This window comes from Halichoerus grypus, chromosome 7 (assembly GCF_964656455.1).
Source record: "Halichoerus grypus chromosome 7, mHalGry1.hap1.1, whole genome shotgun sequence".
NCBI classification, from domain to species: Eukaryota; Metazoa; Chordata; class Mammalia; order Carnivora; family Phocidae; genus Halichoerus; species Halichoerus grypus.
Window position 1 is genome coordinate 135,149,724 of NC_135718.1, and position 16,234 is coordinate 135,165,957.

The 16,234-nt window shown below is 37.0% G+C and overlaps 1 protein-coding gene across 3 annotated transcripts in view; it reads right to left on the reverse strand.

The window, feature by feature from the left end:
• CDC73 (cell division cycle 73) overlaps window positions 1–16,234 on the reverse strand; it is a 123,749-nt gene that overhangs the window by 27,467 nt on the left and 80,048 nt on the right. For all 3 annotated transcript variants that reach the window (XM_036084173.2, XM_036084170.2, XM_078078349.1), the window contains exons 11-13: window positions 10,576–10,633; window positions 4,161–4,196; window positions 3,632–3,719 (exon numbers count right to left, since the gene is read on the reverse strand). In XM_036084173.2, the coding sequence (XP_035940066.1) occupies window positions 3,632–3,719; window positions 4,161–4,196; window positions 10,576–10,633 (182 nt within the window). The remainder of the gene's footprint in view (window positions 1–3,631; window positions 3,720–4,160; window positions 4,197–10,575; window positions 10,634–16,234) is intronic.

A 16,234-nucleotide genomic window follows, 5' to 3' on the forward strand; every position in this document is an offset into this window, starting at 1 on the left:
GCCAGAAATCACTAGTGCTTCCGTGGATGAAAAAAGAAGAAAGGAACACACCCTTGAGACTTGGTTTTTACCACCCACACAAAGGAAGGACACAAAGAAACTAGAACTGGAATCTTACAAGAGATAAACAATCAACAAAAGGATGAACTGGGGGGGGTGGGGGGGGATTGCAATTAAGTTCTAAGGAAGTGTATCCATCTTGATCTGGCTCTAGAGTAGGGGAGGAAAAGGAGTCCTCGATAATTTGTCAACCAAGGGCCTACCCCAATGTCACTCTGGTCTGTTCTGAATTTGAATTTATGCTATGCTAGCGGACCAGAAATCCTTGAATTGAGAATTTAACATAAAAATCAACTTTAAGGGGTGCTTGGGTGGTTCAGTTGGTTAAGTATCTGCCTTCAGCTCAGGTCATGATCCTGGGGGTCCTGGGATCCAGCCCTGTGCTTTGGCATCCCTGCTCAGTGGGGAGCCTACTTTGCCCTCTCCCTCTGCCTCTCCTCCCACCCCCACTCATGCTCTCTCTCTCAAATAAATAAGTAAAATCTTTAAAAATAATGAAAAATAAAAATAAAAAAATAAAAATCAACTTTAAACTTGTCATATCCCTATAGCATCCAACAAAAGCAAATTTATAAAATCATTCTGTAAGTAAGGGATAGTCTTCAATCCAGAATTTCTTCAAATAATTAAAGCTTAGGGAGCAAAAGTCCAAATCCATAACAAATGCCAAGATTTAATCACTAATTACATAAGGTAACTGGACAATCTGACAACCCCTATTTAATAAGAAGTACCATAACAGAGTACCAAATACTAGGAAAAGGTTATAACAGAATACCTTTAAGCCCCTTCTCTCCAACTAATGACCACAACACCACTCTTATCCTCTAAAACATTATGTAGTATATATGTTGGGTTCTTCCATTTTCTTTCACCTACCTGATGAAAAGCAGAATGAACTATCTTTAAAATGCTAAATATCCAGCAGTGTTTAAGTGAGTCTGTAAACAATTCACCCATTTTAATAATCAGCATGACTGAAAAAAAAAATTAATTGAGAAACACTACAGGATAGGGTGACCACTGTTTCTTCAAAATAGCATTTTACTACACTTAAAATATGTGAATTCTGCAATAAATGTTTAGAAATTATTCTCTTAACTCATGGGCCTGTATGGGAAGAGGGAAAACAAATTTTCCCCTTGAAAATATTTTATTAAAATGATTGTATTTTGGGATGCCTGTGTGGCTCAGTTGGTTAAGCATCTGCCTTCAGCTCAGGTCATGATCCAAGGGTTGTGGGATGGAGCCCCGCATCAGGCTCCCTGCTCAGTGGGGAGCCTGCTTCTCCCTCTGCCTGCCACTCCCCCTGCTTGTGCTCCCTTGTGCTCCCCTCTCTCTCTGACAAATAAATAAAATCTAAAAAAAATAAAATTATTGTATTTTATTAAGTCTAGTACTACACAGGCAAAGAGAAAAGGAACTTGTTAAAAAGGAGACAAGCATAGCCTACCTGAGCAAGGAGGCTGAAAACACATGCGCCCCCCTCCCCGTGCAGACATACATGCACACAGGGCCATGTCCACACACACACTTTTCAGTTTTTAATGAAAGAAGACAGTTAATTTAAGTTAATATATATACTCCCATAAAAGTGTAATGACTTAGAACAAGGTCCACCCACAATTCACAGATGCAAACAACACAACACCAATAGAACAAATAAATCATGAGAATCTGGCATATGAAATTTAAAATGAGAGGAAAGCATGGTAGATATCCTTCTGTCATGAGCAAAACAGACATCCAGAAATCACTAGCAAAACCACTTATTATTTGCCATGCTAGTAATAATGTTCATAAACTTGACATCATTCTGAAAATCACTTAACCATGGCTCATTTTGAGCCTTACTAATGTACATATCATTGAAAAAGTTATTTAAAACAATTTTAACATTGCTATTTTTCTTCTGTAAATGACAGCCAATACAAGAAGTATAAAGATTTAAAAAGTAATCATGATCTCTAAAAGTGGCACACCTACTCATATTAACTAACATAAAGATAAATACTTCTTGAAAATACTTAAATTTTAAGTCTGAAGCTGGCTAGGTGGGGAGAGATTAATTTTGTACACATCATGATGTGTGTTTATTAGAACAATTTGAGTGTAACCGTGACTATATTCATTTTAAACAGAAAATGAGAAAGGAAGAGAAAGACTAAAAATTTCAGGTACAAAATTCCAGTTACAAATGAAAATGGTACACATTTCTAGTTATCAAATAAATACGTCATAGGGATGTAAAGTACAACACATTGACTACTGTTAATAATACTGCATTGCATATTTGAAAGTAGTTAGGAGAATGGATTTTTAAAGCTGTCACAAGAAAAAAATTTTCCAACTATGTATGGTGATGGATGTTAACTGGACTTCTGTGGTGATCATTCTGCAATATATACAAATATTAAATCCTTACACTGTACACCTGTAACTAATAATAATGTTATGTCAATTATACCTCAATAAAAAAAAATTTCTGGAAGCTAAGTATCTGGAAATTTTAACATAGGATATAGGTTTCATTTTAACTTCAACTAAATTTTACTAACGTCTAGGTTAAAAAACTGTATTCCCAACCTCCACCACCTCCTACACCCAGGGTAAATAATATATACAGAAGTTCATATCACTTTTCCCATTCCTCAACTAGAACTTGGAGAAGGGGAGAGGGAGAGAATTGGAATTTGTTTTAGAACTTCCCTCAAGCTCTTTAGGAAAAAGTCAAAACAAAACAACTCATATTAAAAATAAACATAATAGTATCCTTTTCATTAGAACTTTTGCCAAAAATTTCTGTAACTTTCCCTAAAGAATCCAAAGAGAAAAGAATATACAGCAGACCCCTGAACAACACTGGTTTAAACTGCATGAGTCCACTTATACATGGGTTTTTGGTTTGGTTTTGTTTTTTTTTTCCAATAAATGCAACACAGTACTTGGGTGCCTGTTGGCTCAGTCGGTTAGCATATGTCTTCAACTCAGGTCATGGTCCCAGGGTCCTGGGATTGAGCCCCGAATCAGGCTCCCTGATCAGCAGGGAGTCTGCTTCTCCTTTTCTCTCTGCCCTCACCCCCACCTGGCTCATGCTCGCTCACTCTCTCAAATAAATAAATAAAATCTCTTTATAAAAATACAATAATGTAAGTATATTTTCTCTTCCTTGTGATTTTTTTAACATTCTTTTCTCTAGCTTACTTTATTGTACAGAATAGTATACAATACATATGAGATACAAAATATGTGTTAATTGACTGTTATGTTATATGTAACATATTATCAGTAAGGCGTCCATCAACATTAGGCGATTAGGAGTTAAGTTTCTGCAGGAGTCAAAAGCTGTATGTAAATTTTTGATTGTGCTGGGGATCAGCACCTTAAACCCCTACATTGTTCAAGTACTCTGTACTTTGCTTTGAAAATTATACTTGAGACTATCTATATACAGCCTACAGCACAGAAACTGAAATTGTTTTCTCCAAATAAGGAATACCAAATTCTTAACTACTAATTCTCAAAGATATCTCCATATGCAGTGAAAACAAGAGTTTAACAAATTACTTACTTCAGGTCCTGTAGAAGGTCCTTTGCATTAAGCATGGTTATTAAAGAGGTGGTAGCTGCAGGAATTATGATAATGGGTGTCCGAGATCCTGTAAAGACAAAATTATAAAGGTAGCAAATATGTTGTTATTATTATTAAAAGAAATAGTTACTTTTGCAATTGATAAATTTGTAATCCTAACTCCCTTGAGCTAAAGAAATATTTTAAGTCAACAGTGATATTCAAAATATTTAGTAATCAGTATGACCTGAGTACTGATTAATCAGAATGGATACCATGCACAAACATCTGATATAACTGCACAAGCAAGATACTAGCCTTTGTTTTTTAATTTGGCTTATTCCCTTTTACTTTTTATTTTTAAATTTTTTTTTTAAGTTTTATCTTTATTTAAGTAATCTCTACATCCAACATGGGGCTCGAATTCATGATGCTGAGATCAAGAGTCACATGCTCTTCCAACTGAGACAGCCAGGTGCCCCTACTTTTACTTTTGAAAATAAGTTTAAAATCATATGCACAACCTCACCTTTCTTCTGATTTGGGGGAGGTCTTGCTTGAGAAACTGTTAAGAGAGGAAAAAAAGAAATTGAGTGTTACAAAATCACATTCTTATTTTCAAATTTACAAAGTAACTAAGGCCTAAACATTTAAATTACATATGACTAGTTAAAAAATTTTAAAATATATTGCAATCTTCTCAAATGATACCAATCTTCTCAATTTATTTCTCTGTTTCACAAAAACACTAAAATGCCTTATCATTATTCAACAATCTATTGTAACAAAGCGGATATAACTACATTGCTAGACTCTGAGTATCTACATTAATGGATATTAAAGTCTAGCAAAAGAAGCAAATAGTTTAATTAACTGACAGCCAATGTAGTAAATGCAAAAATATGTAACAATGACGGGAAAGGCTGGAAGGAGGAAATGTGCTTAACTATTTGGGAGGGAAAAGAAAGGCATTATTGGGAACTAAGACCTAAAATATTTCTTACCATTTTTCTCTCTCTTTTCATATGATCTTTGTTCATTAGAAGACAACATTACAGGCAATGAGTCATGTGAAGGTCTGTATTATTTTGAATTGCCCATATTATTTTTTTTAAGATTTTATTTATTTATTTGAGAGAGGAGAGAGGGAGACAGCGAGACCAGGAGGCAGAGGGAGAGAGAATCTGAAGCAGAGTCAGTGCCGAGAGTCCAACGCTCAACTGATTAAGCCACCCAGGCGCCCCCAGTTGCCCATATTAATAGTAATAGTAATTAGTAGGGGAGGTGGGTGGAGGGATGGGGTAATTGGGTGATGGGCATTGAGGGCACGTGATGTGATGAACACTGGGTGTTATATGTAGCTGATGAATTACTGAACTTTACATCTGAAACTAATGATGTATTATATGTTGGCTAATTGAATTTAAATTAAAAAAATTGTGAATGTATGTTATAAAAACACAAATATTCATCTTTTCATTATTTGTCTATATAATAGACTTTATAATGCACAGAAATATTTGCTGGCAAAATAACAGCAACACCAGCCTGGTTCAAGATTAATAAATTTTAGAATTTAAAAATGCTGTACATTCAATTTTCAGATTTTACATGTACAATATTTATTGACTGCTTTCTATGTGTCATGTACTGTATTAAAATTTCCATTTTCTTAAATCACAAAAATAAAAATTCTAGGAGATTTAAAATTCTAACTCAACATCAGTTGTTAAAAACAGATTACCATTTTTAAAGGGATATATTCATTTTTGGAACGTGTTCTTTTTTAAAGCAGTGAAATACTACATTTTAACTTAATACTTTGTACTCCTTTGTATAGCTACTTATTGTGATAAAATTTTATGGAGTCCAACAGTATGACTTTTCCACTCACAAAGCAGAGAAAAATATATATAAATACAAGTTCACACACATACATATTTATTATAGTGTTTTCATCTCTCTCTTCTTGCTAAGGAAAAAAACACTAAAGCTTTCTTAAATCATTTTTAGAAATAGGACTCATGGAAACACCTGATTAGCTCGATAGCATCATTTGGAATATAATACATTCTCAGTAAGTATTTGGTGTTTGTTGGAGGGATAAAGTAATGACAGGATGGATAGATTTGGATAAACAGGAGATAGGACTTGCTAAGAAAATAAGTAAGGGGAACAACAAAAAAGAAATCTTTGCCTGAAACACCACTGGTTTGGTTAAAGCAGTCCACAGTGGGCTCAGGAATTTAGGAAAAGATTCACTAAATTCAAGGGTGAGAAGACCCCATGTAAGAAAAAGACAAAATATAAAAGAACACATATTAAAATTTAGAGACTTAGTAAAAAGTAACTACAAAAGAATATAAATAGGTTCCCTGGTTAAGTAAGGACCAAGGCACAGACACGATGACAAACACATTATACTAAGCTTGATTTAGTGGGAGAGGGGAGGAAAGGGCAGAATAACACCAGTCTATATGGCAAATGATTAAGAGCAAGAATCTGTACTCAGACGATCTCAATTACTATCTCCATTTTGCCACTTCCTAGGCAAAGTACCCTGGCAAATTGAATTGATAGACCATTCAGTCTCAGTTGTCCTCAACTATAAAACAGTAATAATAGTTTCTACATCTTGAAACTGTTATGAGAATCTTAAAAACAACAATGCTGGTTAAGTCCTTAATCAGGTCTTGGCCCATATTTAATATTCAGCGAACCCTGTGGCTCTAGGTGATCCTAAATGCTACTACTTCTAGTAACACTAACACTACCACTACCTTCAGCAAATTCCATGACTGAAAATTTACCAAGCTGATAATAAGTAATTATTATTGATTGCTATGTTTGATTTCTAATATAATTACAGTCTTCACTTAAATATTCAGAGCCTTATGCAGAAGCCCCTCTTATTATTATAAATAAAACAGAAATAGTCCCTGCCCTCAAAACCCTTCAGTTAAGTAGGGGAGTCAGACCATAAATAAGCAAGCATACAAACACATATAACAAATTTGAACATGTAATATTAAGGAACAAAAGGTGTGTACACTGACAGAAAAGTGTCCTTTGGATAGAATGCTTAGAGAAAGCCTCTCAAAGAAAGTGGCATTTAAGCTGAAATTTAAAGGATGAAAAGGAGCCAATTTGCAAGGAATAAGTGGAGGAATACCCCAGGTTAGAGGTAGGAATGTGAGCAAATGCCAAAGACAGAAAGAAACTGCTGTGATTAAGGAACTGCAAATGTATAGACTATAGGGACGAAAGAAAGAGTGGCAGGAAATGAGGTTAAAAATATATTCAAGAACCAATTCACGTAAGGCTTTCTAGGCAACGTTAAGTTTGCATTTAAGTGCCACTGGAAAACCCTGTAACTTTTAAGACAGAAAGTGACATAATTTGATTTTCATGTCACATCTTCTGTAAAGGAAAAACAATAGATTTAGATAAGGAATCAAAAGGGGACAAGCATGAAAGCAGAAAGCTCAGTTAGGACTATTAACAATAGTCCACGGTGGTGCTACTCAAATTAGTTGTAAAGATAGGAGGGTTTTTTTTTTACTATTTTAAATTTCCAATCCAAGGTCAAGTGAATAAAATGCAGTAACAATGATTAGAAAATGATGATGCACTTGGATGTTGTGACAGTATTGTATTCTCAATTTCTATATGTATCTTGTTGGAAGCCAGAAATAGGTCATGGACTAACACTTCAGGAAGCACTGGTCTAGAGAAATGATAATGGTTTAGACTTACGTTGTGGTAGTAGAGATAAAAAGACAAATTTGAAACACAGAAAAGGTAAATTTGACAGAAGTCACTGACCTATTAGATGAGAGCAATAAGCATATGTGAAAAGTGAATAATGAAGAATAACTCCTGAACTTTTTTGCTCAAGAAACAGAGGTACCATTTATTCATGAAGAAGACACCTGGGATAAAACATCAGGGAACAAAGGTTTTACATCAGTTTTAAGATGCCTATGGCATATCCATATGTTAAAGTTTATATAAGGTATCAGAGATAAGAAGAGATGTCTGATTTGGAGATACAAATTTGAAAATCATCAATGCATAGATGTAAAACTATGGAATGAGATACTAGAACCAGCACAATCTTTTTAAAATATACAAAGGGTGGGGCATCTGGGTGGCTCAGTCGGTTAAGCGTCCGCCTTCGACTTGGTCATGATCTCAGGGTCCTGGGATCGAGTCCTGCATCGGGTTCCCTGCTCAGCAGGGAGTCTGCTTCTCCCCCTACCCTTCCACCCTGCTCCTGATCTCTCTCACTCCCTCTCTCTCAAATAAAGAAAATATTTTAAAAGTTAAATAAATAAGTAATAAATAAATAAAATATACAAGGGGCTAATTTTCTCTCTCAATCTTATATGTAAAGCAGATAAACTAGAGCTGTAGTCCACCTACCCATTTCAGGCAATCTATGAAGTAAAAGTAAAAAATTAAAGCTGGAGAAGTATGCACTGTATATACATGAGAAAGAGATAGGAAGCTGGGATATGTGAAAGAGATTTAATCTAGAAAGAAAATGACAGTAAGGTACAGGACTATGGCTTATCAAAGGCTTATCCTTCCTAATCCACTGAAAAACATGTGCTTTTTGTTAGTTACATTCTCTAAATGAATGTTTAGAAGTTGGGAATAACTGCAGACACTTTCAAATACCAAATTTACCCAGGGACTTGCCTGACACAATCAGTGCTAGATAAAAATGTGGTGAAAGAATAATAAAAATGAAAAATTAATCAATAATGGAACTCCATATTTGAGTTGCCCCACTGAAGAGGTAAACAAAATGGTGGTTCAGTCCCTCATTTGGACTCTACCTACAAACAGCAGTTATAAATGCATAATCTCTCATCTGTAACATATTACACTGCCAGATAGGTTTGAGCATTCATGTATTTTTCAATTTTGAAAAGATAACATAAGTGAACATGTCATATATTACACAATCTCTTTGAAATTGGGCAGCATCCCATAAGCAAATACAATAAACATTTCTACAGCAAAAGAAAAATTCACTAATCAAGACAAAGATGACAAACTGCTTAATATCCACTAAAATCAGTTTTTATTCATAAATGAGTGCTAAAAACTTGTGGAAAAGGAAGAGGGGATCTCACATGGATGGGGATCAGAATATTTGTTCTGAGATATTAATTCACATTAATTTCAATCAGTTTAATTGCCACTGCACCTTGGTAGAACAATTGAAAAAGAATAATAGAATATTAAGAGTTGAAAAGACACAGCACTCCTTAGTTTACATATGATCTTCCCCAAGGTCACAAAACTGGCTGGTAGAATCCAGCTCCCTTAACTTCATTTTATCACACAGTACATTTGAACAACCTGGTTTATTTAGATATTAGTGCCTCCCCCTACACCTTTCCTTGTCTGCCAAATGATTTTGAGAAAACATGAAATGACAATTTTACATTACACAACACAAAAGTGGGTTTAGAAACCTCCGGTGGTGATTTCTCCCCTTTTACACCATTTCTGAATTTCTAATGTGATCCTCTTTAGACTGACCAACTATAGCCTCCCATCCCTCCCTTCCAAAGAAAAACAATTCTGTATCAATCATTCAGCTGCCTCTACAATATCCCTCTATTTCACAGGTTGTATTTTTTGGGCCCAACTGAGTCTGGCAATTCCTACTGCCTTCATTTTTTCTTCCTTCCTAAAAGAACTCCTTCTTAGCTTTTCCTAGTTTCTGGCACCTTGTACATACATGGAAGGCATTCAACTAATATTTACTGAATTTAATTGTTCTTCCTTATACTCTTACAACGGCTTCTGGTAAGGTCCTCTCTACTTAAAAAACAGTCCCACAGTCCTGCTATCTGAAATAAATTTATCCAATGTGCTCCAAATTTAACACATGGACAATGAAGCACTCCTCTTCTACACTCATCCTCAAAAACAGGAATGATAGAGATTCCACACAGATCCACTGTGGTAAGGAAAGGAAAGGAAGAAGGAAGGGAAAGGAAAGAAAAGAAAAGAAAAAGAAAAGAAAATACTAGTCATGTCAAAATCCAGACGTATGGATCCAGGACACATTCCAATATAAAATCATTCCAATATAAGCCACATATATTCTTAATATCATATTTCTAAAGTGCTTCCAGAAATATTTAGTATGTATAATTTACATAATTTTAGAGTTAGCTTGTAAACATACTATGAATAAAAACACATCCAAATCTACACTATTGATACTGCCAAATTTAAGAGGCTGATCACCCAATTAAATTCTTGCCTGTGCCTTTCCCATCCTTTTCATTTTCTTCATAGCCATATTCAATACCACTGATGAGGTAAAAAAGACACATGGTATAGCCTAACACTATAATTATACTAAATGTAAAAACACCAAAATCAAACCCAAAACACTTAAAATGAATATATTGTTGGTATCTACATGCATTTATAAAGATCAACCTTTTTAGGAACTAGGAAGAGGGAAGAAAAATATTTCCAAAATAACTTCAATAATGTCTATGCTTACCACACATTTTACAAAACTGATTACAGAATCTTATATGCTCAAGAACAAACACATCTGAAATTCTAAGCATCAAAGCTGCCGAACAGTCTATTAAAATTACGGTGTTCTGCTTCCAACAGGGGAGGAAAAATCACATCCATATGTCCTCTCGAACAAGAAGTGGTGAGGGGATGTGTACATATACATAGCTTTTTAAAACATTTTTCTAAGATCTTAAAAACATTTTCTAAAAAATTTTCTTTAATTCTTCAACTCTACCTATTTGTTCAAGTAAATGTTCCTATATTACTTTGTAAATACTTTGAAGTAAAATTTCAATTCCTTCAAAGCATTGTACATATCAAAAAAAATTTCATTGTAACCATTAAAAAAACAACAAAAAATCCCCCAAAGTTTTGTATTTTACCTGGTCTTGGTACTGGCTGTGCTGCAGGAGCCTGAGTCTTACGGGCTGATGCACCTTCCTTTAAAAGAATAAAAATTGACACATGATGTTAGAATTCCTTTACATAATAAACACGTCCATTTAATTACTGCAAAGAAATTCCGTATCTCCTTGTCTCTCAATCAGTCCCTCCACTGAACATGCTATGATCCTAAGCATTAAAAACACACACACACACACACACACACAAAAGCACAAAAAACAAAAACACCTCCCTTATCTTTTATGCTATTGGTCCTGAGGTAATAATAGGAATATTTAGTAGAAAATAAATTTAAACTGTTACCATACAGTAGTTATTGTAAGCATGTAACATTTTTCAAATATTTAATGATTTGCTTAATTGTTGACAATTTTAATATTTCCTTAAACGTTATTACCCATTTTAAAATCAAGTCAATCTTTTTTCCATTAAACAGTCTCAAAATGAATAAATGATACATAATCTCACATCAGAAAGATGTAAATGATGTTACTTTGGAGTGCATTAAAAAATTCCACAAACATTTCAAATTAAATGCCTTTAAAATATTCAGGGAAATAATCACATTTAAAAAGACGAGATTTGTTACATTTAAGAGTCGTTAAAAATTTTAACTAAATAACAATCTCAACTAATTACTAAGCATGTAATATACAGAAAAAATATGCTAAGTATTGAAATATATCAATTATACATTCAGGAATAGATGCCTCGGAAATGCTTAAGATACTCAAAAAGCTGTCTTTAGTGTAACAGTTTCAATCATATTCACACTTAATAGAAAGCTACAAATGAAAAAAAAAGCTACAAATATAAATTTCAAAACAACTAGTAATTCATGGTGATAATATTCTAGTTGTACTCAAATGAATGAAATTTGATAACTATCAGGGAAGTTACATAAATCCGTAATAATAAAAATCAGTATTAGAATCACAGAAACATTTCTAAAGAAATACTGTTAAATAATGTTAATTTTAACCATATTACATTCTCTTCAGAACTTGAGATTCTGCATAGTAATTTGGAATGGTAGGATATACCATAGTTGTTTTTTTTTTTTTTTAATAAATAACTGAATCAATTAAAGACATTTTAGCTTTCCATCCCATGTTCCTGCATAGAGAGGAATCAACTAGATATTATATAATAAACACAAAAATAAAATAAACAGGAGAGGGGGGAAAGATGGCGGAGGAGTAGGGGACCCTATTTCAACTGGTCCCCAGAATTGAGCTGGATATCTACCAGACCACTCTGAGCACCCAGGAAACCAGCCTGAGATGTAAGAAGATCTGGATCTCTACAAACAGAATATCGCAGGCGGTTGGTTTTGAGGTACGAAGCGGAGAGCCGTGATTCTGCGGGCAGATATCGGAGGATAAACGGAGGCGGGAGGGTGCCTGGCCGTGGGGATCCTACACCGCCGGTGAGTGACAGCCTCACGCGCTGCGTCCGGGCACAGACTCGCAGGCCGGTAGCGTCGGGAAAGGACTTTAGGGCAGCCCCCAGGTTGGAGGACCAGACCGGTGGGGTCGCGCACACGCGAACCGCAGCCCCCCTGGACAGAAACCGGAGCGACGGTCGCGCGCACGCGAACTGCAGCCTCCGAGACGGAAACCCGGTGCACCGGGGTCCGCCGGTGAACTGCAACCCCCAGGGTGGAAACCCCCAGCAGCGGAGTCTCACCCACGCGAACTGCAGTCCCTGGGACAGGACCCCAAGCGGCGGAGTTGCGCGCAGCAGTGGCTGGCGGTTTTAGAAGCACAAAGGGCAGAGACGTGCCCGGACCTGGAGGCAGGACTGGGAGCGCTGCGGAGGGGCGCACAACCCAGGACGCTGCAGTTTATAGCAGCAGGGACAGAAACGGAGACAGTGGGGCCTGGAGAGCTCACTGAAGAACAGACTGAGGTCTCTCTGCTCTGAGGCAGAGGGTTGGAAACAGTCTCTTCTGCTCTGACTCGCGGAAGAGACGCGGAAAGCCACCAGGGAAAGGCGCCAGAGAACAAAAGCCCCAAAGACTGATTCCCACTGAGCCCATCCCCCGCCACAGGGGCGCAGGGCAACTCTGCCCAAACAGGGTTGCCTGAGTAACAGCGCGGCAGGCCCCTTCCCCAGAAGACAGGCTGGGAAAACAAGCGGCCAGCAACCCTAAGGTCCCAAGAAAACAGGTGCATCTTGCTTGGGTTCTGGTCAATAATTTGGACTCTATACATTCCCTCAAACACCCATCAACAGAATGACTAGGAGGAGGAGCCCCCAAAACAGAGAAGACTCAGAGATTATGACTTATGCTGCAGATTTACAAATGGATGCAGACATAACCAAGATGTTGGAGATGGAATTCAGGCTAGCAATTGTGAAGACAATGGCTAGAATGGAGAAATCAATTAATGGCAACATAGAGTCTCTAAGGGCAGAAATAAAAGGGGAATTGGCAGAACTTAAAAATGCTATCAATGAGATCCAATCCAATCTAGATAATCTAACAGCTAGGGTAAGTGAGGCAGAAGAGAGAATAAGCGATCTGGAAGACAGTATAATAGATAGAAAGGGAAAAGAGGAGGCCAGGGAAAAACAACTCAGAATCCATGAAAATAGAATCAGAGAAATAAGTGACACCATGAGGCATTCCAATGTCAGAATCATTGGAATCCTGGAGGGAGTGGAGAGAGAGAGAGGGCTAGAAGATGTATTTGAGCAAATCGTAGCTGAGAATTTCCCTAATCTGGGGAATGAAACAAACATTCGAGTCCTAGAGGCAGAGAGGACCCCTCCTAAGATCAAGGAAAACAGGCCAACACCCCGGCATGTAATAGTAAAACTTGCAAATCTCATAACCAAGGAAACCATCTTAAGGGCAGTTAGGGGCAAGAGATTCCTTACGTACAGAGGGAGGAACATCAGAATAACGTCAGACCTATCCACAGAGACCTGGCAAGCCAGAAAGGCCTGGCAAGACATATTCAAGGGTACTAAATGAGAAGAACATGCAGCCAAGAACACTTTATCCGGCAAGGCTTTCATTTAGAATGGATGGAGAGATGCAGAGCTTCCACGACCGGCAGAAGTTGAAAGAATATGTGACCACTAAGCCGGCCCTGCAAGAAATATTAAGGGGGGTTCTATAAAAGGAGAAAGACCCCAAGAGTGATCTACAACAGAAATTTACAGGGACAATCTATAAAAACAACATCTTCACAGGCAACATGATGACAATTAATTCTTATCTTTCAATAATCACTCTCAACGTGAATGGCCTAAACGCTCCCATAAAACAGCAAGGGTTGCAGATTGGGATAAAAAGACAGGACCCATCCATATGCTGTCTACAAGAGACTCATTTTGAACCTAAAGATACATCCAGACTGAAAGTGAAGGGATGGAGATCTATCTTCCATGCCAGCGGACCTCAAAAGAAAGCTGGGGTAGCAATTCTTATATCAGGCAAATTAGATTTTAAACTAAAGTCTGTAATAAGAGACACAGAAGGACACTATATCATTCTTAAAGGGTCTATCCAACAAGAAGATCTAACAATTGTAAATATCTATGCCCCCAACATGGAAGCAGCCATCTACATAAGCCAACTGTCAACCAAAATAAAGAGTCATATTGGTAACAATACGTTAATTGTAGGAGACCTCAATACTCCACTCTCAGCAATGGACAGATCATCTAAGCAGAAAATCAACAAGGAAACAAGAGCTTTGAATGATACATTGGACCAGATGGACCTCATAGATATTTACAGAACATTCCACCCTAAAAGAACAGAATACTCATTCTTCTCGAGCACACATGGAACTTTCTCCAGAATAGACCATATACTGGGTCACAAATCAGGTCCCAACCGATACCAAAAGATTGAGATTATTCCCTGCATATTCTCAGACCACAATGCTCTAAAACTGGAACTCAATCACAAGAAAAAATTTGGCAGAAATTCAAACACTTGGAAGCTAAAGACCACTCTGCTCAAGAATGCTTGGGTCAACCAAGAAATCAAAGAAGAACTTAAACAATTCATGGAAATCAATGAGAACGAAAACACATCGGTCCAAAACCTATGGGATACTGCAAAGGCGGTCCTAAGGGGGAAATACATAGCCATCCAAGCCTCACTCAAAAAAATAGAAAAATCCCAAATTCACCAACTAACTCTACACCTTAAAGAACTAGAGAAAAAGCAACAAACGACGCCTAAGCCACGCATTAGAAGAGAAATAATTAAAATTAGAGCAGAAATCAATGAATTAGAAACCAAAAACACAGTAGATCGGATCAATGAAACTAGAAGTTGGTTCTTTGAATTAGTAAGATTCATAAACCACTGGCCAGACTTATCCAAAAGAAGAGAGAAAGGACCCAAATTAATAAAATTATGAATGAAAGGGGAGAGATCACGACCAACACCAAGGAAATAGAAACAATTATTAGAAATTATTATCAACAATTATATGCCAATAAACTGAACAATCTGGATGAAATGGAGGCCTTCCTGGAAACCTATAAGCTGCCAAGACTGAAACAGGAAGAAATTGACAACCTGAATAGGCCAATAACCAGTAACGAGATTGAAGCAGTAATCAAAAACCTCCCAAAAAACAAGAGTCCAGGGCCTGATGGATTCCCTGGGGAATTCTACCAAACATTCAAAGAAGAAATAATACCTATTCTACTGAAGCTGTTTCAAAAAATAGAAACAGAAGGAAAACTTCCAAACTCATTCTATGAGGCCAGCATTACCTTAATCCCCAAACCAGGCAAAGACCCCATCAAAAAGGAGAATTTCAGACTGATATCCCTGATGAATATGGATTCCAAAATCCTCAACAAAATCCTAGCTAATAGGATCCAACAATACATTAAAAGGATCATCCACCATGACCAAGTGGGATTTATCCCCGGGATGCAAGAGTGGTTCAACATTCGCAAATCAATCAATGTGATAGAACACATTAATAAGAGGAGGGAGAAGAACCATATGGTCCTCTCAATTGATGCAGAAAAAGCATTTGACAAAATACAACATCCTTTCCTGATTAAAACTCTCCAGAGTATAGGGATAGAGGAAACATTCCTCAAGCTCATAAAATCCATCTATGAAAAACCCACAGCGAATATCATCCTCAATGGGGAAAAGCTGAGAGCCTTTCCCTTAAGATCAGGAACACGTCAAGGGTGCCCACTCTCACCACTGTTGTTCAACATAGTACTAGAAGTCCTAGCAACAGCAATCAGCCTACAAAAAGAAATAAAAGGTATTCAAATTGGCAAAGAAGAAGTCAAACTCTCTCTTTTTGCAGACGACATGATACTTTATGTGGAAAACCCAAAAGACTCCACCCCCAAATTACTAGAACTCATCCAGCAATTCAGTAATGTGGCAGGATACAAAATCAATGCACAGAAATCAGTTGCTTTCTTTTTTTTTTTTTTTTTTTTTAAAGATTTTATTTATTTGACAGAGAGAAAGACAGCCAGAGAGGGAACACAAGCAGGGGGAGCGGGAGAGGGAGAAGCAGGCTTCCCGCTCAGCAGGGAGCCCGATGCGGGGCTCGATTCCAGGACCCTGGGACCATGACCTGAACCGAAGGCAGACGCTTAACGACTGAGCCACCCAGGCGCCCCTCA